Source organism: Ranitomeya imitator, chromosome 1 (assembly GCF_032444005.1).
Source record: "Ranitomeya imitator isolate aRanImi1 chromosome 1, aRanImi1.pri, whole genome shotgun sequence".
Taxonomy (NCBI): Eukaryota; Metazoa; Chordata; class Amphibia; order Anura; family Dendrobatidae; genus Ranitomeya; species Ranitomeya imitator.
Window position 1 is genome coordinate 246231990 of NC_091282.1, and position 25204 is coordinate 246257193.

Below are 25204 nucleotides of genomic sequence, written 5' to 3' on the forward strand. Positions count from 1 at the left end.
GTGATATTTCACCCATAATCCCCATACAGATCAATAATTATACTCATATTCCTATTAGAAGTAGATGAATTATGTTCCTGGGCATGTGTATTTGTGATATTTCACCCATAATCCCCATACAGAACAATAGATATACCCATATTCCTATCAGAAGTAGATGAAGTATGTTCCTGGGCATGTGTATTTGTGATATTTCACCCATAATCCCCATACAGAACAATAATTATACCCATATTCCTATCAGAAGTAGATGAAGTATGTTCCTGGGCATGTGTATTTGTGATATTTCACCCATAATCCCCATACAGAACAATAATTATACCCATATTCCTATCAGAAGTAGATGAAGTATGTTCCTGAGCATGTGTATTTGTGATATTTCACCCATAATCCCCATACAGATCAATAATTATACCCATATTCCTATCAGAAGTAGATGAAGTATGTTCCTGAGCATGTGTATTTGTGATATTTCACCCATAATCCCCATACAGATCAATAATTATACCCATATTCCTATCAGAAGTAGATGAAGTATGTTCCTGGGCATGTGTATTTGTGATATTTCACCCATAATCCCCATACAGAACAATAGATATACCCATATTCCTATTAGAAGTAGATGAAATATGTTCCTGGGCATGTGTATTTGTGATATTTCACCCATAATCCCCATACAGAACAATAATTATACCCATATTCCTATCAGAAGTAGATGAAGTATGTTCCTGGGCATGTGTATTTGTGATATTTCACCCATAATCCCCATACAGAACAATAGATATACCCATATTCCTATCAGAAGTAGATGAAGTATGTTCCTGGGCATGTGTATTTGTGATATTTCACCCATAATCCCCATACAGAACAATAATTATACTCATATTCCTATCAGAAGTAGATGAAGTATGTTCCTGGGCATGTGTATTTGTGATATTTCACCCATAATCCCCATACAGAACAATAGATATACCCATATTCCTATTAGAAGTAGATGAAATATGTTCCTGGGCATGTGTATTTGTGATATTTCACCCATAATCCCCATACAGAACAATAATTATACCTATATTCCTATCAGAAGTAGATGAAGTATGTTCCTGGGCATGTGTATTTGTGATATTTCACCCATAATCCCCATACAGAACAATAGATATACCCATATTCCTATCAGAAGTAGATGAAGTATGTTCCTGGGCATGTGTATTTGTGATATTTCACCCATAATCCCCATACAGAACAATAATTATACCCATATTCCTATCAGAAGTAGATGAAATATGTTCCTGGGCATGTGTATTTGTGATATTTCACCCATAATCCCCATACAGAACAATAATTATACCCATATTCCTATCAGAAGTAGATGAAATATGTTCCTGAGCATGTGTATTTGTGATATTTCACCCATAATCCCCATACAGATCAATAATTATACTCATATTCCTATCAGAAGTAGATGAAATATGTTCCTGGGCATGTGTATTTGTGATATTTCACCCATAATCCCCATACAGAACAATAGATATACCCATATTCCTATTAGAAGTAGATGAAGTATGTTCCTGGGCATGTGTATTTGTGATATTTCACCCATAATCCCCATACAGAACAATAATTATACCCATATTCCTATCAGAAGTAGATGAAGTATGTTCCTGGGCATGTGTATTTGTGATATTTCACCCATAATCCCCATACAGAACAATAGATATACCCATATTCCTATTAGAAGTAGATGAAGTATGTTCCTGGGCATGTGTATTTGTGATATTTCACCCATAATCCCCATACAGATCAATAATTATACCCATATTCCTATGAGATGTTGATGAGATATATCACCAGGCGTGTGCAACCCGATATTCTACACATAATCCCATATAGTTACAATCTTTTTTCCCTGGTTCTATTATTAAACTTTAATCCAGCCCTGTGGATGTTCTGATTCATTTAAGTATTTCCATTGAATTCCCTTCTTGCTATATTACAAGAAGTCATTTCCTGGGCTGCATTTGTAAAATGTGCTGCCATCTAGTGGTGGAGTCTAGTATTGCAGCCCATCATCCCATCATCCCATCATCCCAATATGCAGTTTAGTCCGTCCCCCAAATGTGTCTGCAAGTGTGAGCAGCATGAGAGAGTGGTCGAAAGACTGATGCCTTCCTAAGCCCAGTTCAAAAGCACGTCCTCTCACAACAGAAAGTAAACTGGAAATGGCTGCCAGAGGAAGAGAAGATTTGACCCCTGAACCGGATGTAAGACCTGCCCACAAGAAATACATGAAAAACAAGCTGCCATACAGAAAAAGGCCATTGGGTGGCAGCAGAGTAAAATATAACAACATACATGGAAACTGAGGAATATACATGGAACAGCACAACAGCCGCAGCCTTCAGGTCTTGCTTGTTCGTGGGTCTTTCCGTCTTAAGTCTGGATTTGAGCAAGTGAAATGCATGCTCAATTGGGTTTAGATCTGGAGATTGACTTGGCCATTGCAGAATGTGCCACTTTTTGGCACTCATGAACTCCTGGGTAGCTTTGGCTGTATGCTTGGGGTCATTGTCCATCTGTACTATGAAGCGCCGTCCAATCAACTTTGCAGCATTTGGCTGAATCTGGGCTGAAAGTATATCCTGGTACACTTCAGAATTCATCCGGCTACTCTTGTCTGCTCTTATGTCATCAATAAACACAAGTGACCCAGTGCCATTGAAAGCCATGCATGCCCATGCCATCACGTTGCCTCCACCATGTTTTACAGAGGATGTGGTGTGCCTTGGATCATGTGCCGTTCCCTTTCTTCTCCAAACTTTTTTCTTCCCATCATTCTGGTACAGGTTGATCTTTGTCTCATCTGTCCATAGAATACTTTTCCAGAACTGAGCTGGCTTCTTGAGGTGTTTTTCTGCAAATTTAACTCTGGCCTGTCTATTTTTGGTATTGATGAATGGTTTGCATCTAGATGTGAACCCTTTGTATTTACTGTCATGGAGTCTTCTCTTTACTGTTGACTTAGAGACAGATACACCTACTTCACTGAGAGTGTTCTGGACTTCAGTTGATGTTGTGAACGGGTTCTTCTTCACCAAATTAAGTATGCGGCGATCATCCACCACTGTTGTCATCCGTGGACGCCCAGGCCTTTTTGAGTTCCCAAGCTCACCAGTCAATTCCTTTTTTCTCAGAATGTAACCCAACTGTTTAACCCCTTATTTTGCTAGCTAGAACGGCCAAATTTTGCATATACACACTACTAACATTAGTAGTGTGGAATATGCAAAAAAAATGGTGATATGAGATGGTTTACTGTATGTAAACCAGATCTCATATCATGTCGGGTTTAGGAAGGAGAAAGCAAAAGCCGGTAATTGAATTACCGGCTTTTCTCTATAACAGCGCTGCGTATTCCTCGCAAGTCACACTGCTGGTCCGTGTGTAATCCGTATTTTTGGGGCTTCCATAGACTTTCATTGACGTTTTATTTGCGCAATACGGTGACAAACGCAGCATGCTGCGATTTTCTACGGCCGTAGAAAGCCGTATAATACGGATCAGTTTAATACGGCAGATAGGAGCAGGGGCATAGAGAATAATTGTGCCGTATTTTTTGCGAGTTTTACGGACGTAGTTTCTGCGCTCTTATGTCCGTAAAACTCGCAAGTGTGACGCCGGCCTTAGAGGGGAGGCCAGAGAGCAGGAAGTTGCAGTAGTCAAGGCGGGAGATGATGAGGGCATGGACTAGGGTTTTTGCAAATTCTTGGTTGAAGAATGTACGGATCTGGGAATTATTTTTTAGTTGAAGTGGAAAGGTCTTGGATATGTGGTTTGACAGAGAGATCAGTGTGAAGGATTACCCCGAGGCAGCGAGCTTTTGGGACTGGGGAGAGTGGGCAGCCATTTACTTTAATGGATAGGCTCATTGGTGGGGGTCTAGTGAGAGGGGGAAGGATGATGAATTCTGTTGAGAACATCTACGACTCATGAATTGCTTGAATGTTTCTCGTATATCGTCTGCTCATTGACTGCATGCCGAATGTTATGTGGGACTCTACCCAAAGGAACATATCTGTCCTGACAAGATGGCTAATTGAATGCTGAAACCAAAAAAGTCCCATTGAAGTCAAATGGGACATAAACACATTGCCATATTTAAATCAAAAACTCATTGATTCATTGATTGATACCTTGTGCTAATAACTTGGCAATAATTCCTGATCTGTATCACTGCATACTCTACTCTGGGAGAAGTGGCCAGAAATCTACAAGAGAATGGGATGAATCAAATAAAAATAACAATTTTATTAAATATTGATACAGGATTAACCCCTTAATGACAGCCAATACGCCTTTTAACTGACCTGACATAAGAGACTAGCCTCCCCATACAGGTAACAATCCAGCATCTGTAGGTTGTGCACTATAGCTGACAACTTTCTGCATCAGCCATGATCAGTGTTTGCACCGTCCATATCTGTTTAACCCCTTAGATGCTGCTGTAAATAGTGACTACATCATTATATATGGTTAACAGAGTGTGAGGGCTTCCTCTTTATCCAAATTGGTGCCCTCAGATCATGATTGTGTGGTCCTGATGTTTGCCATGGCAATTCATGACCAAATAGCGGCCTTAGAGTCTGACGGCTGTAGTAATCTGTTCAGAAATTAGAGGCATTTAGGTGGTAAAAATACACATTTTCATTTCTGTCATACCACTTTGCATTAATTCCTGTAAAGCACCTGAAGGGTTAATAAACTACCTGACAGCAGTTTTTGATATGCCAGGGGGTGCTGTTTTTAAAATGGTATCACGTTTGGGGGTTTCCCAATATATGAGACCCCTAAAGTCATTTCAAACATGGATAAGTCCCTAAAAAAATAAATTTAGTAAATTTCCTTGAAAAAAATGAAAAATTGCTGCTACAATTTTAAACCTCCTAAAATGCTAAAACAATAAAATAACATTTTACAAATGGTGCTGATGTAAAGCTGACATGTGGGAAATGTTATTTATTAATGTTTTGCTGTGGTATGGCCATCTGGATTAAAGGGATAATCATTCAAATTTTGAAAATTGCTAATTTTTTAACATTTTTCTCAAATTTTTGATATTTTTTATAAATAAACACAAAACATATTGACCTAAATTTACCATTATCATAAAGTATAATATGTCACGAAAAAACAGTCTCAAAATCACTGGGATTTGTTGAAGCGTTGCAGAGTTATTACCACATAAAGTGACACTGGTCAGATTTCAAAAATTTGGCTCTGTCACTAAGGGGTTAAACATACAATTATAATAAAATAAAACAAATGCCACAAGTGTGAGGGACGCTGCTGGCTAGGGACTTAAAGAAGGGGAGGGGGTTGTGTGGTGTCCAAGCCGCGTTCCTCTAACCTTGGACACCACATCCACAAGGTAATGGCCATGGGCTGTTTAACCTTCTCATATGATGTGTAGCAACATGATATTTAGATATATTGCCTTATTGGGGTCCATGATGAAGGTGGCACTTTTTCCCAGCATACAGTAGAGTCCCTAGACATTGTTCAGTTTTGCCTTGGTATATCTGCATGCACTAAGCAAATACCTGGTACCATCCCAACCCCCCACCTTTTTGTAAATCACTAGCACTTTAGAGATTATTTAGTATTTGAGGAATCCTATCAAGGCTGTGATAGGCTAGCTGCACTTACTACACTGTAGAGAGAGTTATCTTGTGGGCCAGTAATTGGCATTAAACATTATAGGTGGTGTGCCTAATGGTGTCCCTAGCCATCAAAAAGGGCAATGTTTCTCTTTGTGGAGCCTGCCAAGCCCACATAGAGAGACTTGTAGGCCATACAATACTCTTCTGTGAAATTAAATATGCAAATGGCCTCTTCAGAGTGAAAAAATACTTTAAAGGTACCTTCACACTCAGCGACCCTGTAGCGATACCGACAACGATGTCGATCTCTCCAGCGACCAACGATAGAGGTCCCCGGTAACCAGGGTAAACATCGGGTTACTAAGCGCAGGGCCGCGCTTAGTAACCCGATGTTTACCATGGTTACCAGCGTAAACGTTAAAAAAACAAACACTACATACTTACCTTTCGCTGTCTGTCCTCCGGCGCTCTGCTTTCCTCTGCACTGTCAGCGCCGGTCAGCCGGAAAGCAGAGCGGTGACGTCACCGCTCTGCTTTCCGGCTGGCCGGCGCTGACACAGGATGCAGGAGGAGTGCAGAGAAGCAGAGCGCCGGGGACAGACAGCTGAAGGTAAGTATATAGTGTTTGTTTTTTTTAACGTTTACGCTGGTAACCAGGGTAAACATCGGGTTACTAAGTGCGGCCCTGCGCTTAGTAACCCGATGTTTACCCTGGTTATCAGTGAAAACATCACTGGATAGGCGTCACACACGCCGATCCAGCGATGTCAGCGGGAGATCCAGCGACGAAATAAAGTTCTGGACTTTCCTCAGCGACCAACGATCTCCCAGCAGGGGCCTGATCGTTGGTCGCTGTCACACATAACGATTTCCTTAACGATATCGTTGCTACGTCACAAAAAGCAACGATATCGTTAACGATATCGTTGTGTGAAGGTACCTTAAGGCCAGAGTCACAGCAGTGTATGGCATCCGATGTGATATGCTAATGACCCTCGGCTCCTGGTCTGCTGCGAGCGGGAGAGGCTTGCCATGCTTCTATGATCTGATCTGATCGGCTCGCACAGAGAGGATCGGAGCACATCTGTGGAGAAAGTAATTTCTCAATCTCCGCCACTGTCGGCATTGTCACTCTCACCCGTAGACTTATATGGGTGCGAGTAAGCTGCCATTGTTCTCTCATGCCGAATTGGCATCAGAAAATTTATTGCAGATCTGAGCTGCCCCATAATATAACAAGGCCGAGTACTATGCGATGTTTTATCACATAGCGCTCGGCCTTGTTGCACGGTAGTGTGACTCCGGCCTTACTCTAGTGCAGAGATGGCAAACTCAGATACATAGAGGACAGATATAAAAAAAAAAAATGGACAAAGTTGCAGGCCAGCCTTGATATTTATTAACAAAATGTCTACAATTGAAGAAGTTTTTCCTTATCAAATGTAACGATGAACCTTTTCATATGAAAATCAACTTAAAGGGGTTGTCTCGCAAACAAAGTACATTTTAATAGATCTTTAGAATAAAATATGCACAACACAAATGGGGCATACTGGAATAATATAATATGTTATGTAAGAGCAGTAAAAGCATACAGCCCAATCGCCATATTTATGTAATGACAAAATGTAAAAAACCCTAAAGAATACAGATAAAAAAAATGATGCCAACAAATGTGCCCCCACAGTGAATTTCTCCATAATACCCTCAACACGAATGTTTTAATAACTAGGGATCAGTATCGTAGCTACCGAGGGGGCCATCGCCTCGGGTCCGAAGCTCAGAGGGGGCCCACCCAGAGCTGCGCTAAACTGTGTCGACGCGCGCAGTTGTATTCTGCAGCAGAGCAGGGAGAATCAATCTTTCTCTCCTGTCCTGGGACAGTACCTGCACGGTAGGCAACTCGAGCTGTTTCCTTGGGGTCTCTATCCACGGTGACTCCGGGCTCTAGATGTTGCTGCACCTCATTTGTAATGTGGGCAAGTCACTTCCAATTTCCTGCCCTCCAGTTACTGCCATGGGACTTGTAGTTCCACACAGCCTCGGGCTCCCGGTGCCTGGTTTCTGCGCTCTAGCTTAGAGGGAGCCCACTCGCAGCTCTCCTCTAGCTCCTGACTTCTCCTGTGCTCCTTCTCTGTTCTTTGTCTGCACCAGACTAACTCCTCCTCCAGACCAGAATGTATATTATGTAGGGAAGCTCCCCTGAAAACCGGGTTCAGAGCTCCCCCTTCTGGCCTGGGGTCAGAAAGAGTTGCATGTAAGATTACCTGTCAAAGGTCCCCTCCTCATTTCCAGGCATGGCACCACCCTCCCCGAAAGGAAGGCAATACCACTGTGATACCTGAACAAAGCTATTCGATCAAGCCTAATGATAACCTACCCTGCAAAGTATGGTGACCCTATCACAGTAGTATGATGGCCCAACCGTGATCCCCACAAAGTCGTCCATAAAGTATGAGGCCCCTCAATGCCTTCGTTACAGCATAATGGGCCCCGCGTAGTCCTCCGCACGTGTAATAGGCCCCACATGAAAAAAAAAGATTATTCACCTCTTCCCAGTCCCCGGCTGCTTCAGTCTCAGCAGGGAGTACTCTGGAGCTCTTCATTTCTCAGCACAGCTGGGGTGAAATAGTAATGTCATCATGTCCTATGCACTTAGACTGCAGAAGGAGAATGATGTTGGAGGGAGAGTCAGCCGACTGCTCCCTCTTTCTCCATTGCTTTCAACTACATCGGCATCCAGGTTGCCCATACAGTTTGAAAGTGTGCGGGCCAGAGTCTGACGTGTGCTCTAGCGCCTAACACATCTGTATTGCATGGTCCAAATTATTATTTTTTCCCTGAATGCCATAGAATACCCTAGAAAGGTCATCAAAGTCTAATTAATTTTTTGGGTATGTAGGATATATTTTTGGGTTATGTTTAATCTCATATTTTGGGATTACAGTCATCCCAGCACTATAGAGACCTGATTGCGTAACGTAGACAGGAAAATACACTGCAATACAGAAAAAAATGAAGTTTGTTGTAGCAGAGATCGAACTATGTCGGGTTTAAATCCTCTTAAAAATGGCAGAACTTGTCTTTTTATTAAAAGAAAAAGAAAAAAAGGAACTAAAGTGGTATCCATAATAATGACCACTCTGCTTGCTTGAGGGGAAAGTTTCATAAAGCTTAATTGACAGAAAAATAAAAATGTAAGGGGTCTTAATATAGTAACATAATTTTTTTTCCAAGAATTAAAAATTATATATACCATAAATTTGGTGTAATAAAAAATTGTACTGACCTGCAGTAAAAAGCTAAAGTCATTTTTACTGCACAGTTAATGCTGTAAAAACGAACACAAATCTTGGCTAATAAACTCTAAAACCGATCTACTTTTAAGTTTTAATAGTTAAAAAGTTTTGTCCTATTTGCCAGATATTTGTTTAAGATTGTTCATCGCTTCCAAATTTCTTGCAGTTATAGAGCCTTTCAAGGCTAACCTTAAGATCCTTTTTGTTTTTTAAAGGGAACCTGTCACCCCGAAAATCGCGGGTGAGGTAAGCCCACCGGCATCAGGGGCTTATCTACAGCATTCTGTAATGCTGTAGATAAGCCCCCGATGTTACCTGAAAGAGGAGAAAAAGACGTTAGATTATACTTACCCAGGGGCGGTCCCGCTGCTGGTCAGGTCAGATGGGCGTCTCTGGTCCGCTGCGGCTCCTCCCATCTTCTTTCCATGACGTCCTCTTCTGATCTTCAGCTCCGGCGCAGGCGTACTTTGTCTGCCCTGTTGAGGGCAGAGCAAAGTACTACAGTGCACGGGCACCGGGCCTCTCTGACCTTTCCGGTGCCTGCGCACTGCAGTACTTTGTTGTGCCCTCAACAGGGCAGACAAAGTACGCCTGCGCCGGAGCCGTGGCTGAAGATCAGAAGAGGACGTCATGGAAAGAAGATGGGCGCCGCAGCGGACCAGAGACGCCCATCTGACCTGACCAGCAGCGGGACCGCCCCTGGGTAAGTATAATCTAACGTCTTTTTCTCCTCTTTCAGGTAACATCGGGGGCTTATCTACAGCATTACAGAATGCTGTAGATAAGCCCCTGATGCCGGTGGGCTTACCTCACCCGCGATTTTCGGGGTGACAGGTTCCCTTTAAGTTCATAATTGAAGGAAATCCATTTGTAAAGTCTTTCTGTTCTGAGAAGAGATGGAAATAAACATGGGGTCATTCTAGCAAAGGTTTCTAGAAGTTCGCTTACATTTTTTGGGTTTATTTCCATTTATGTCTCTGAAACATTTTCTAATTAGACAACCGTAAAATGATTGGATAGGCAGATAACTTTAGGAATATCTGCTGAGTATTGTTCTTTAGAACTCTCTGCCATGCTAACAAATTAGCCAGCAGTTACCATACTACATGTTGAGCACCAATCTCATTTCTTTTTTTCTAAGGTTGTGTTTGACCTTTATCAAAGATTGTGCTCCACACATGTGAATCCTGCCCAATGCATTTGTCATGTGTTTTTTTTTTTTTTGTTTTTTTTTGTTTTGTTTTTGTTTTTTCACGTTGGGTATTTTTTGAACTCTTTTAAATTGATATGACCAAATTATGTTTTTAAAGGGCCACTGTCACCCCCCTCCAGCCGTTATAAACTAAAAGAGCCACTTTGTGCAGCAGTAATGCTGCATTCTAACAAGGTGGCTCTTTTAGTTTTAGGTTCAAGTATACCCCAAATAAAGCGTTTTTATACTTCGCCACAATTCCTGTCTCTAGCCAGGGAGGCGGGTCCTCACTCTCCAGCTCTAATCGCTCCTCTGCCGTCACTCCAATCTTCCTGCGCTTTCGGCGCCGCCCCCTCAGCGCTGTGTACGTTTCAAAACCGGCGCCTGCGCAGTGTACTGCTGTGCTGCACAGACGCAGTAAGCTCTGGCCGTCTGACGTCCCAGCCAGGCTTGCAGACTGCGCCTGCGCAGGCATTGCGGCCAGCCACCTTTGGAATCCCCGCCCCGCACTGTGTTATGCATTATGCACAGTGCGGGGCGGGGATTCCAAAGGTGGCTGGCCGCAATGCCCGCGCAGTCTGCAAGCCTGGCTGGGACGTCAGACGGCCAGAGCTTACTGCGTCTGCGCAGCACAGCAGTACACTGCGCAGGCGCCGGTTTTGAAACGTACACCACGCTGAGGGGGTGGCGCCGAAAGCGCAGGAAGATTGGAGTGACGGCAGAGGAGCGGTTAGAGCTGGGGAGTGAGGACCTGCCTCCCTGGCTAGAGACAGGAATTGTGGCTAAGTATAAAAACGCTTTATTTGGGGTATACTTGAACCTAAAACTAAAAGAGCCACCTTGTTAGAATGCAGCATTACTGCTGCACAAGGTGGATCTTTTAGTTTATAACGGCTGGAGGGGGGGTGACAGTGGCCCTTTAATTTAAGTGTAAAGCTGCATTGTTGGTTTAACATGAAATATCTGATTTGAGACCTGAAGAATAGTGACTTATCTTTTTTTTTTTTTTTTTTTTTCCCATCTCCCACCCTTCCTCCAAGCTCTTCATAAACAATGAGTTTCAAGATGCGGTCAGCAAGAAGACTTTCCCTACAATCAATCCTTCCACTGGAGAGGTCATCTGTCACGTTGCAGAAGCAGATAAAGTAAGTAGTAATGGCGCGATTTTAAAGGGTTATCCAGGTTTGAAGTGAACTTGTCATTAGATACATGCTGCCTGAATGGATTGTGGCCTGACTGTGAAATTGCTGCCAGGTATGTTTTACTCTCAAACACTGCAATGTTTCAAAAAGATATTGTTTGCAAAGTAGGCAAACTTCTTCTCCTTGCCCCACTCTAGTTGATTGACAGATTTCTCCCTATGTACGCACGTGGCAGAAACCGGTCAATCAACTGGAGCAGGCAATAGCCGGCTGAGGAGTCGTGTCTCTGTCATTGGACTAATCCAGTTTCTCCCTAAAAATGCCACAATCACTAAGGGTAGCGAGTGGAGGCCACAAACCGGCAGAGGGAGGCATCAGAGCGCAGCTGTATTGCAAGGGCGCCGCTGAGATCTCCCAGTGTCTGTGTGCAGACAGACATTCGCTATAAGATATCAGCTTTATTAAACAGATAGGAGGGAGTGACGGTGAACCAAGGAAGAACCCTCATTTGCATATTAAAGGTTGATTTGTTTTTTTCATTAAATAGTAAAATAAACTATGCATGCCTAGTATGATTTAAATAGGCGGAGGGCCCCTGTTTAAATGTATAGGCAGTTTAATTGCTATTCTGAGGGCGTAAAGGGAAGTGCCCCAGGTTGTACATTTTATATATGTACTAGCTGAAGAGCCCGGCGTTGCCTGGGCATAGTAAATATCTGTGGTTAGTTATAGCACCTCACTTCTCTTATTTTCCCATCACGCCTCTCATTTTCCCCATCACATCTTTCATTTTCCCTCTCACATCTCTCATTTTCCCCCTCACTCCTCTCATTCCCCCCTAACACTTGTCATTTCGACCTCACATCTCTCATTTTCCGATCACTCCACTATTTTCCCTCACTCCTCTCGTTTTGCACTCACACCTTTTCATTTTCACCTCACACCTCTCATTTTCACCTCACACCTCTCATTTTCGCCTCAGTATATACATGTTTGTCATCTCCCTTATATATAGTATACACCTGTATGTCATCTCCCCTGTATATAGTATATACCTGCTGTGTGTCATCTCCCCTGTATATAGTATGTACCTGTGTGTTATCTCCCCTGTACATAGTATATATCTGTATGTCATCTCCTCCTGTATTAGACCTCGTTCACACGTTATTTGGTCAGTATTTTTATCTCAGTATTTGTAAGCTAAATTGGCAGCGTGATAAATCCCCAGCCAACAGGAAGCCCTCCCCCTGGCAGTATATATTAGCTCACACATACACATAATAGACAGGTCATGTGACTGACAGCTGGCGTATTTCATATATGGTACATTTGTTGCTCTTGTAGTTTGTCTGCTTATTAATCAGATTTTTATTTTTGAAGGATAATACCAGACTTGTTTGTGTTTTAAGGCGAGTTTCGTGTGTCAAGTTGAGTTTTGTGTGGCGACATGCGTGCAGCAACTTTTTGTGTGTCAAGTTGCATGTGACAGGTTAGTGTAGCAAGTTGTGTGCAGCAAGTTTTGCGCATGGCGAGTTTTATGTGTGGTGCCTTTTGAGTATGTGCAAGTTTTGTGTGAGGCAACTTTTGCATGTGTTGCAACGTTTATGCATGTGGCAATTTTTCCGTGGGTGTAAGTTTTGTGTGTGGCGAGTTTTCCCTTGAGGTGAGTTTTGCATGTGTGGCGAGTTTTGTGCGTGGCGAGTTTTGTGCGGCGACTTTTGGGTTTTCGACTTTTATGTGGCGAGGTTGGTGTATGTGTGGTGAAATGTGTGCTGAGGGTGGTATATGTGTTCAAGCACGTGGTAGTGTGTGGCGCATTTTGTGTGTGTGTGTTCATATCCCCGTGTGTGATGAGTATCCCATGTCGGGGCCCCACCTTAGCAACTGTACGGTATATACTCTTTGGCGCCATCGCTCTCATTCTTTAAGTCCCCCTTGTTCACATCTGGCAGCTGTCAATTTGCCTCCAACACTTTTCCTTTCACTTTTTCCCCATTATGTAGATGGGGGCAAAATTGGTGAATTGGAAAGCGCAGGGTTAAAATTTCACCTCACAACATAGCCTATGACGCTCTCGGGGTCCAGACGTGTGACTGTGCAACATTTTGTGGCTGTAGCTGCGATGGTTCAGATGCCAATCCCGTAAACACACATACACGCTTATATATTAGATTTGCATGATTGAGATATGAGATATATATACGGTATACTGTGTGGGTGTATGTGTGTGTGTATGTGTGTGTGTGTGTGTATATATGGGTATATATATATGTATATATATATGTATATATATGTATATAATATATATATTTCCCCCTTTATAATGTCCCCCACATGTGGCAATGTCCCCTCCAAAGGCCATATAGACAAAATGCACCCAATTGTGTTGGTGTCCATAAAACACTTTGTGGAAAAACGTGAAAAGGACCTCTGTAATTTCTATCTATAGGTTAAGCGAAAGTACAGAAACTACTATGAGTGGTAGATTGCATGGCATAACTAATCAACTGAGAGAATGCTTGATCACTTTCCCAAACAATATTTACATTTTTCTAATAACTCATGGCCATCTGCAGAATAATTGTCTGATCTTTAGCAACATAACATTGAACATCATCTTAGGCTTTGTATATTCCATATACTGTATGTATTTTGGGTTATCACACTACGATATCTGTCTCAGAGGTGATATGGAGGCTTTAGATTATTATAACTTGTGAGTATTTTTGTCTGCTTCTTTTACACAAGTACTGGACCACATACAACTAACTTTTTAATCAATGTTTTCTGGAAACCGTATCCATGCACCAACTCAAAGCCCTACTTAGAGTGATAATCGGCAGACCTTAGAGCTGTATTTATTTTATGCTTCGTTTATTTAACTTCTGTCATCCAGCATTTCATTGGCTATATCCAAGGCATTAGATATACGCAGAGAGTATTGTACAGCAGTGGCTGGTGGGACTGCGATCTCTGGAGAATTAAAGCCTCTCAATTAGGTCGGGGTCACACTTGAGAGTGAGATGTGAGAAACTCTCTTGCACGCCGCTCGCTCTCTCGCGTGCGATTTTGTCGCTAGACGCTCTTGTGAAGAAACCAGAGTATATTTTAATTACCCAGACAGCTATGTTTTTGCAAACCAATAAGAACTGACTTTTCATTTGTATATTGGCTTGTGGATTTAAGTGTTTGTCTGGTGGTTCAAGAAGACAGACTTGCAAACTGATATACCATTTAACATACTGTGTAACGGTACCTTCACACTGAGCAACTTTACAACGAGAACGACAACGATCCGTGACGTTGCAGCGTCCTGGATAGCGATCTCGTTGTGTTTGACATGCAGCAGCGATCAGGATCCTGCTGTGACATCGCTGGTCGTAGCTGAAAGTCCAGAACTTTATTTGGTCGTCAGGTCGGTTTGATTCGTCATGTTTGACAGCAGCAAAAGCAACGATGCCTGCAATGTTTTTTCACAGAGCTAACAACCAGCGAGAACGATAAGTACGTCACTGGATCGCTCCTGCATCGTTCTGGAGTTGCTGTGTTTGACATCTCTACAGTGACCTAACAGCGACGCTCCAGCGATCTAGTTTAGGTCGGATCGTTGTCTATATCGCTAGAGCATCGCTATATGTGACGGTACCTTAAGTCTGTAATAGTGACTTGTGCATAGTGTGTGTTTACCTTTGTTTATTGATGTGTGCTGATATGCTAATTGTGCATTGAACTCTGGAACCAGCTTGGTGACTTCTAAAGCAGAGAGGGAAAGACTGCAAATAGATTGAATGGTCAAGTAGTGCTACATGATCACATCACCATTGTTTACCTTATCTTGATGTCGGACTGAAGGACACTGGGTAATTCTAAAACTAGCTTACATGCCTTGGGTATAAAAAGACTGAGAGATCACATCATTAGGGCTGAAGTAACACTGAGCTACCAACCGGACTCTCTTCAGCATCTCAGCTGAGGGTACATCAGGCCCGGCTGCCAGAACACAGGAATGCTCTCGGATATCTCTCTACGCTTGTTGTTACCTCCTCTCTGCGTGCATACAACAGATGGAGTAGTGACCCTGGGAGCTCTGACGTAACATCTTCCATTATCTTGGCGAGTCAGCGGAAGGGTGAGGCTCTGTAATGTGGCACCACCTTGGTGTAATTGCTGAGATTGTTCTGTTTGCTATGGTGTGTTGTGGTTCAATAAAGTATTGCACACTGTGTTGTCTGTGTAGTGTATTGCCCACTGGGAGATAGAGCGGGCGTTCAGTGGTATGAACCCTGGTCCATGCAGTCTTGCTAAAGACAACCGGGCCAGCGGATGAGAGCACCCACTTACCCCTTTCTCCACAACACTCGCTCGCGATTTTGTCGGGAGGCACTCACTCTCGCGCGGCACTCTCGGGGAAAGTGATGACAGCACAGAAGCGGTGCTGGCACGAGAGGTGAGTATAAACTATTATTTTATGGGGACCAAACATTTTAATAACCTGTACAGGCTTAGTACACAGTTATGATCTGATATTAATAGCCTTGGAAGCTACATGGGTATTACCTCCTTCCCAGGCTATAAACATCTGCCCCCAGCTGTCGGCTTTCCCTCTGCTAGGTACAAAAAATTACGCGGGAGCCCGCTCTATTTTTTTTTTTTTTAGAAAGATAATCTTTTATTAGTTAAATACATGTCCAGTTAACTGCATACACGCAGTACTAATTGTATTTTCTGTTTGCAATCTATCTATTCTATCGACTCTGGCAGTGATTTTACAGAACACGGCAGATGAATTACCGGCTTTTCTTCTATCTATGTGTGTGTGTGTATATATATATATATATATATATATATATATATATATATATATATATATATATATATATATATATATATATATATATATATATATATATATATATATATATATATATATATATATATATTGGTATTTGTGAGTCACTGACATCTATATATCTATGTATTCTATGTGTACATATCTGTTCTGTTTCAACCTGTCAGGTGTGATTTTACTGTATGCGGCACATGAATTGCCTGCTTTTCAAATATGTGTTTTTGCCGTACCTTCTTTCCTGTCAAGAAATCATGTTTTGCTGCAGAAAAACACAGCAAAAACGCCCAAAGTGAACTTACCCGTACCATGTTTTTCAGATTATAAGACTCACTTTTTCCCCCAAATTTAGGAGGAAAATTGGAGAGTGGGGTATTTTATAATCCGAATGTAGCTTACTGTGAGGGCGGCTGCGGTGGTGTGGGGTCCTCGGAGGCAGAGTCGCTGCATCAGGAAGCTAGCAGCGCTGGCAGAAGTGGGTTGATGCTGTGGACCCTGTGCTGGGAGGAGGCTACAGTGAGCCCTGGGCTTCCAGAAAATGTCGGCAAGCCAAGATCTCAAACTGCGCATGCTCCGCCTCCGTTGGCCGTTGTCACCAAATCTACCGCAGTGCAGGGACGCCGACATTTTCTGGAAGCCAAGGTCCTGCCACAGCCTTTTGCCGCTGAACACACCCTCTTCCAAGCCTGGGGCCTGCAGCATCGCCCCAATCCTGCCACCAGCCTCCTGCAGCAACAATTCTAACTCCTGGGACCCCGTTCACTGCAGTCACTTACCCCGGGTAAGTTACTGTGAAAGTGGATCATAAGACACGCCAACATTGTAGGAAAAACAAAAATTTGATATCCTCCTCCCCAACATGTTATGAGTCTTTATAATCCTGTGCATTTTATAACCCGCAAAATACTGTACTTAGAAAATTAGTGACTTGTTCAATACTTTCACCGTGCGTGCGTGAGATTATATAGAGCAGTTAGATTGGTAATTACTCCTGCTGACAGGTTTATCCTAACACTTGCAGAAAATGTCCCCTCATAGTGATTGTAAAGAGGGATTGAAATTGCAGATTGGCTTTAGATAAAGTTCTAATAATTGTAAAATGAAGCTGCAGGCACGAAACTCAGCTTGTCTATAATGGGTCATTGTGTGGTTTGTTCTCTTATCTAGCCCGTCTGCATTATTCTGCATCTACTAACTACTCCTGCTGTACCTGTACTGGTAGATAACACCACAAAATATTAACACGTATTTACTTGGAAACCGAAATTCATTGAGGGAGATTTATGGAACGATCTAAAATGGCAACAAAGACAATTGTAAAATATATCAATACATCTTGGCAAATGTGTTAAATCTTATTATTCCAGTTTTATGTAAAGTAAATGGTGCCGTAAATACTATTTTCAAATGCATTACTTCTGAACGGTTGTGTTATTATTGTCCACCTAGGCGGATGTTGACAAGGCCGTGAATGCTGCACGAGAGGCATTTAAACTGGGGTCACCATGGAGGAGAATGGATGCCTCCCAAAGGGGAGTCCTGCTAAACAGACTGGCTGATCTCATTGAGAGGGACAGAGCTGTACTTGCTGTAAGTATCTAATGATAAAGGATTAGATTGGAGCGGAGTCCCATTCAAGTGAGAGCTGTTGGTTATACATTTTAGCAACTTAATCCTAGCTTAGTTTGAGATATGATACCTAAGCTGGCCAGAAGCATAAGATAACTGACAGCCAAACAAGCTTTTCACTGACTGGTACCTCCTCCACCTTGGCCTAGTGTACTTGTTTATTCAAGCAGTGCTGCTTTTGGATGCCTTTTCAAAATGGATAGCAATAGCAGTGTGTGTACATGAGGAATAACACTATTTATTATTATACATTTTTATAGCGCCATTTATTCCATGGCGCTTTACGTGTGAAGAGGGCAAATATACAAAAGTACAATAAACATGAGTAAAACAAGGCACACGCAAGTACTCGAGGAGAGAGGACCCTGCCCGCGAGGGCTCACGGTCTACAGGGGATGGGTGAGGATACACTAGGAGAGGGTAGAGTTGGTCATGCAGCGGTTCAGCAGACAGAGGATCGCTGCAGGTTGTAGGCTTGTCGGAAGAGGTGGGTCTTCAGGTTCTTTTTGAAGGTTTCCGTGGTAGGCGAGAGTCTGATGTGTTGGGGTAGAGAGTTCCAGAGTATGGGGGAAGCACGGGAGAAGCCTTGTATGCGGTTGTGGGAGGAAAAGATGAGAGAGGACTAGAGAAGGAGATCATGAGAGGATCGAAGGTTGCGTGTAGGTAGGTACCGGGAGACCATGTCACAGATGTATGGAGGAGACAGGTGGTGAATGGCTTTGTATGTCATTGTTAGTGTTTTGAACTGTAGCCTCTGGGCAGTAGGAAGCCAATGCAGAGAAGAGAGGCTGGGGAATAGCAGGGAGACAGGTGGATTAGTCGGGAAGCAGAGTTTAGGATGGATTGGAGTGGTGCCAGAGTGCTAGAGGGGAGGCCAGAGAGTAGGAGGTCCTTTCGGATCCTTCAGATGGAACCTGAAAACCCATCTCTTCAGGAAAGCCTACAGCCTGCACTGACCCCGCTGCCTCCTCATCACTACCGAAGCTACCGCCTCACCAGCACTGGAGCTCCTGCAACCCTCAACCTACTGTCTCCTTCCCCATAATCGTGTAGAATGTAAGCCCGCAAGGGCAGGGTCCTCGCCCCTCTGTATCAGTCTGTCATTGTTAGTTTGTTTACTGTAAGTGATATCTGTAACTTGTATGTAACCCATTCTCATGTACAGCACCATGGAATCAATGGTGCTATATAAATAAATAATAATAATGAGGTTGCAGTAGTCGAGGCGGGAGATAAGAGCATGCACTAGTGTTTTTGTGGTTTTATGGTCAAGGAATGCATGGATCCGGAAAATGTTTTTGAGTTGGAATCGGCAGGAGGAGGCAAGGGCTTGGATATGTGGCTTGAAAGAGAGGGTAGAGTCAAGGATTACCCCGAGGCACCGAGCGTGCGGGCCTGGGGAAAGTGAGCAGCCATTGATATTGATGGATAGGTCGGGTGGAGGGTTAGAGAGAGGTGGAGGAAAGATGATGAATTCTGTTTTGTCCATATTCAGTTTTAGAAAGCGAGCAGAAAAGAAAGATGAAATAGCAGATAGACATTGTGGGATTTTGGTCAGTAAGGAAGTGAGGTCAGGTCCAGAAAGGTAGATCTGTGTGTCATCAGCGTAGAGATATTGTAAACCGTGGGATTCTATGAGCTGTCCCAGGCCGAAGGTGTAGATGGAGAAGAGTAAGGGTCCTAGAACTGAGCCTTGGGGAACACCGACAGACAGGGGGCGAGATGAGGAGATGGTGTGGGAGAGGGAGACACTGAATATCCGGTCTGTTAGATATAATGAGATCCAGGATTGGGCCATGTCTGTGATGCCAAGAGATGAGGGGATCTGTAACAGCAGGGAATGGTCCAGTGTCGAAGGCAGAAGACAGGTCCAGTAGAAGGAGGACGTTGGTCACTTTAGTTAGGGAAGTTTCAGTTGAGTGATGTGGTCGGAAGCCAGATTGTAACCGGTCAAAGAGGGAGCAGGAGGAGACGTGGGTGGACAGTTCAAGATGGACATGCTGTTCCAGTAGTTTTGAGGCATAAAGGAGAAGGGATATCTGGCAGTAGCTGGACACAGTGGATGGGTCGAGGGAGGGTTTTTTTGAGGATAGGTGTGATTGATGCATGTTTGAAGGATGAGGGGAAGACACATTTGTAAGTGAGAGGATGAAGACTTTGGTAAGGTTAGGGATGAGTTGGGACAGGAGCGGGTCAAGCGTGCAAGTGGTGAGATTTGATCTTGACAGAATGATGGAGAGCTGATTGTCTGTCATGATGGAGAAGCTGGCTTTGGAAGAACAGGGCTGAGCAGTCAAGAGAAGGGGCTTTGGGGGCTGCGGGCCAAAGCTTTGTCTGATGTTATCGAACTTCTGCTTAAAGAAAGAGGCAAAGTCTTCAGCAGAAATGAGAGGAGGTGCTGGGGGACGGAGTAGAGAATGTGTTGAAAGAGCTGTTTAGGGTTGTGAGTCAGGGAGGATATGAGAGATGAGAAGTAGGTTTGTTTTACGGCAGTGAGAGTTGACTTGAAGCTGGTGAAGGACTGCTTGTATGCGATAAAGTGCTCAGTAGAACGAGATCTCTTCCATCTCCACTCAGCGGCCCTGGAGCCCGTCTCAGTTCTTTGGTCAGGCTGGACAGCCAGGGCTGTCTGTTGATTGTACGAGTTTTGCTATGTGTGAGGGGGGCGGCCAAATCAAGTATAGCTGTCATTGTGGTGTTATAAATAGTGGCAGCAGCATCTGTGTCATGGAAGGAAGCTATGTCTGTATCAGGAATAAGGAAGTGGACCCTCTGGGTCACGGCTTCAGAGCCCCTGAGGACGAGTGAACCAGATGATGCCACCCCCTGTACAGGGAGAGTTAGGGACAGGCCCAAGGAGGGTGAAGCCGCAACTGCCGGAGCCAAAGGGACGACTGAAGATAGAACACAGCGAGAACAGCAGACGGAGGGAAGATGGAACTAGAGGTGACTAGAATGGTGGAGGCACTGGACAGATGGAGGCAGCAAAGACAAGGTACTGACCGGTAAGATGCTAGCACACAAAAGTTGGTGACATCGGAGACTCAAGACTGGCAGGAACAGCAGGCACACAGGACTGGCGGTAAGCCAGCGAACGCAATAGATGCAAAGGCGTCAGAGCAGGGCAGGCGCTGGGAAGAAGTACCCGACGGGTGCCGCCATATTGGAGGCGGAGCTGCCGGGTCATGACCTCCCAGAAGACCCGGCGACGAAAGGAGCGCGTCTGCGCATGCACAGACCGCAGAATGGACGAGCGCCGGAGAAGCAGGAAGACGGAGAGCTGGAGGGAGCATCGGGATTGCGCTGGCCGGACAGGTAAGTATTAGGTAGCGGCGTAACAGTCGGTAAGAGGGAGAAGGGACTCAGAGAGTGAGTGTAAATTTAGGTGTTTGAGATTTCTGCGAGGTTGAGTGCGTTTGTGGAGTGGGGGTTGCGCACTAGGAGAGGAGAGGGAAGAAAATGTCAGTAGGTTGTGGTCAGACAAGGGGAGGGGTGAGTTAGTGAGATTAGTAAGGGAACAGAGGCGGGTGAAGATTAAGTCCAGTGTGTGGCCATCTTTGTGGGTGGCTGCGGAGGACCATTGATTGAGACCAAAGGAGGCAGTGAGCAATAAAAGTTTAGAGACCGCTGGGGTGGAAGTGTCAATGTGGATATTGAAGTCACCCATGATGATAGTGAGGATGTCGGCTGAGAGGAAATGAAGTAGCCACGTGGTGAAGTGGTGAAGAAAGGTGGAGATGGGTAGTTCTGGGGGGCGGTCGATGACAGCCAGTTGGAGGTTGGAGGGGGAGTAGATGCGGACGGAGTGCACCTCAAATGAGGGAAGAGTAGCAGAGGGTGGTAGAGGAATTGGGGTAAAGGAGCAGGTATCGGACAGGAGCAAGCCAACTCCTCCACCACATTTGCTGGTGGGGCGAGAGGTGTGAGAGAGATTGAGTCCGCTATAAGAAAGTGCAGCTGGAGAGGCTGAGTCAGAGGGGGTGAGCCAGGTTTCAGTGATGCCAAGGAAGGAGAGTTTGTTAGTGATAAAGATGTCATGGATGAATGACAGTTTGATGCAGACAGAGCGTGCGTTCCATGGTGCTCCAGGTAAGGGGAGCAGAGAAGTGGGGCTGGATAAATGGGTATGAGGTTAACGTTGTTGCAAAGATGTGTAGAGGATCGTGGCAGGGGGTTAGAAATGAGTGTGGGGATGTGTTGAGGAGGGCCAGGGTTTGGGGGATACATCACCAGCAATGAGGAGTAGCAGGCAGAGCGTTAGAAGGTGGGGGCAGGATAGGACATGATGTGGCCATGTGTGTCTGGAGAAAAAGGATTGTATGTGGAGGAATAGTTCTGTGGAGGTGGTGAGGTGGCTGGGGAGGATGAGGGAGAAATTTCTAGTTCCTTACTGGGTGGAGGGATTACAGGAGATAGGAAGAAATAAAGTAGTATGGGGGTGAATGTTAAAAGAAACTGAAACATTATAGTAGTTTTCTATTCCTTTACCTTCCAGTCAATTCCAGGCCAATTCTAGTCTAATTCATAGTAATTAGAAATATGTAATTTGAAAGATGGTCAGACAGGTCTGGTCAGACTCATGGCATTGAATTTAATTTATTTGAGGCCATTATGACTTGTATCTGGCATTTTTCTCCAGTTTTCTCCTCTGCAGGCTCCCGCTCAAATTATCAGCTCTCTATGAACAAGTGGGTGTTGATGTACCATACACAAAAGCACAGGGTTTCCTGCTTTCTTTGTTTAGCACATGGTCAGATGTAGTACCAGTGGCATCAAATGCTATATGCAACTGAGCGGTGTGGCTGTGAATCCAGCTCCTGGCATAAGCTTAATCACTCAGCAGAATCTGAATGTTTCCTCTGCATCTGTTTTCTCTCTCTCTGTTCCTCACTAATGGTGCTGACTGTCCAAGACAAAGTGGATAAGTACAAGGGGTTCGTAAGTGAAGAATGAAGCCGAATTCTCCTGACAACATATTTTTACAGAGTTTGTTACATTTGCCTGTACTTTCTTATCTGTGGTGAGAGAAAAAAAAATCCAGCCTAATATATTGAAGGGTTTTTACCAAGTATATTTATCTCCTATCCCTGGATAACGTATTGATTGCTGGGGTTTGACCAATATGACTACTACTACTACAAACAGGCGGGCTTTTTTGGAGCCCCTTCTGAATGACCTTGAGGTACCACAGTGCTATTCAGATGGGCTCTGCTGTATCATGTAAAAACACAGGCTTCTATAATAGTTAACGCTCTTCCATGGGAACAATGCACTTCACACTATTCCAATAATTCAAGGGAAAATGTTGGTTTGTTTCCTGTAAAATTTGTTATGTGGATACTGTATTTGTGTTTTTGTTTTTTTAATGTAGAATTTGGAGACCCTGGACAATGGAAAGCCCTACGCCATAGCCTATATGGCAGATCTGGATCTTGTATTAAAATGTTTGAGGTATAATTTTTTTTGGGAAATTTTTAATAGATGCTTTCTTAAATAGAGCCAATACTGCTGAATAAGATTGGGGCCAATGTGACCGCAAAGCAAAAAACAGCAGGAGAGTGCTGGGAAATTGGTCCTGGATCGATGGGTGATTGAACAGGAGAGGGCTTTTTTCCAACAATATTTATTTTATCTCTGTAAAATCTCATTCAGATATGAGGTCCCCGCTGAGATCTCCGTAATCTTCCCTGATAGAACTCATACCTATTATTGTCTATGGGAATGTTCATTTGTCCTAGTAATGCTATGTTCACACGTCGCGTTTTTTGGGTTTTTTAATGCAAATTTTAAGCTGCGTTTTACAGTACCAGCAAAAGCTATAAGATTTCAGAAATCTTATGTTCGCACATTGTTTGATTTTTTTTTTTTCCCTAACTGAATTGGAAAACACCAGGGTTTTTTAAAAACTGCAGCATGTCGCTTCTCTCAGCATTTTTTTCACCCATAGAAAGCCATGTGTAATGGAAAAACGCAGGTATAAGGTTTTTCTGCGTTTTTAGGGGGAAAAAACACCGGTACGGCAGTATGTGAAGCACATTTATTTTTGTTTTTCTCAAGTTTCAACTATAATGTCTTGGTCTCCTCACCTGAGAATGGCAGTTTAGGATTAGTACAATTTAACCCCTTAGTGACCGAGCCAATCTGACCAGTGTCACTTTGAGGTTATAAGGGGTTACGTTTCTCCTTGGGGTGGGTGACATACCAGCTCTGGCAAATCAGTGTAAGGAGGCTTATTCACCATGCAACGCTCCCCTGGGATATGTAATATGCAAATTGCCTCTTCAGAGAGAAAGAGGACTTGAACTCCATGGCGCCACCTGTTGGAAGCAGCGATCCTACAAGTCACAATCAACCCTTTAACGAGTCTTGCAATATGACTTGGGATAAAAGCAAAATCCGAATTTCAGCGCGACTACACTCCATATGTGATCAAAAACTTTTGCTTGGGCACATGGCAGGGCTAGGAAAGGACATGTGCCCAACATGTGAAAACAGCAGAAGCATCCCACAAGTGACGCCATTTTGGAAACAAGAACCCCCACCCAAGGAATTCATCTACAGATGTAGTGAGTATTTTGAACCCATAGGTGCCTCACAGAATTTTATAACATTGAGATGTGGAAATATGACATTTTAGCAGTAAAAATTGTACATTTTTGTATTTGCTGCAAATTTGTCACGTACACAAAGGTTAATAGGTTAAACCAGACCCCACAATTTATTTAGCAATTTCTCCCAAACACAATGTTGTCCCATATGTTAACAGAAATTACTGTTTGGCCATACGTCATGGCTAAAAGGGAAGTAGCGCTATTTCGCTTTTGGATAACCGATTTATGGCTGCAATAACTACAGTATTTTGGAACATCTACACCAAGCTTTTTTTCTGGAGAATAGCAAATCTGCCAGTCTAGTGCCTATACATTGTGCCCCCATACAGTATAGCTCCCACCACACACGCAGATAGACACTTTGTACTCCGTTTGGCATCTGCTCTGGTGGGATCTATCTTTTTAGGCGTGCCCAGATCTCTGTGGTCGCCTACAATTGTTCGTTAAAAAGACGCCTAAAATAATGGGACACCGCTGAAACGCAGATCTGTCCAAAGTGACTCCACATGCCTCATAAGTGAGTGGTTGCGTCCAGGGTTTTGTCTAAATCGCGGATTGGGGGAATTTATATGGAAACCTCGACGTAAGCGCTCAGGGCAGAGCACAGGATAAATGTGAGCTGAGCCTTATTACGATTTTTAGGACTTAGAATGAACAAATAGCAGTACAAGAATATTTCTTATTTTTATTTTTGTGCTGTTCACTGTGCGGTAAAAAAGATAAGGCGTATTTATTCTTCAGGTCGGGATTATAGCTATACCAGATTTATATCAGGTTTTTTTTTTAGGTTTTGTTACGATCACACAGTAAAAATGCTTTTTTATAAAAAGT

General features: G+C 43.6%; 1 protein-coding gene across 1 annotated transcript in view; it reads left to right on the forward strand.

Moving 5' to 3' along the window:
* Window positions 1-25204, forward strand: part of LOC138666898 (aldehyde dehydrogenase, mitochondrial-like) — a 129831-nt gene that overhangs the window by 14810 nt on the left and 89817 nt on the right. The window contains exons 2-4 of the mRNA XM_069755080.1: window positions 11186-11290; window positions 17583-17723; window positions 23134-23213. Coding sequence (XP_069611181.1) covers window positions 11186-11290; window positions 17583-17723; window positions 23134-23213 — 326 coding nt within the window. The remainder of the gene's footprint in view (window positions 1-11185; window positions 11291-17582; window positions 17724-23133; window positions 23214-25204) is intronic.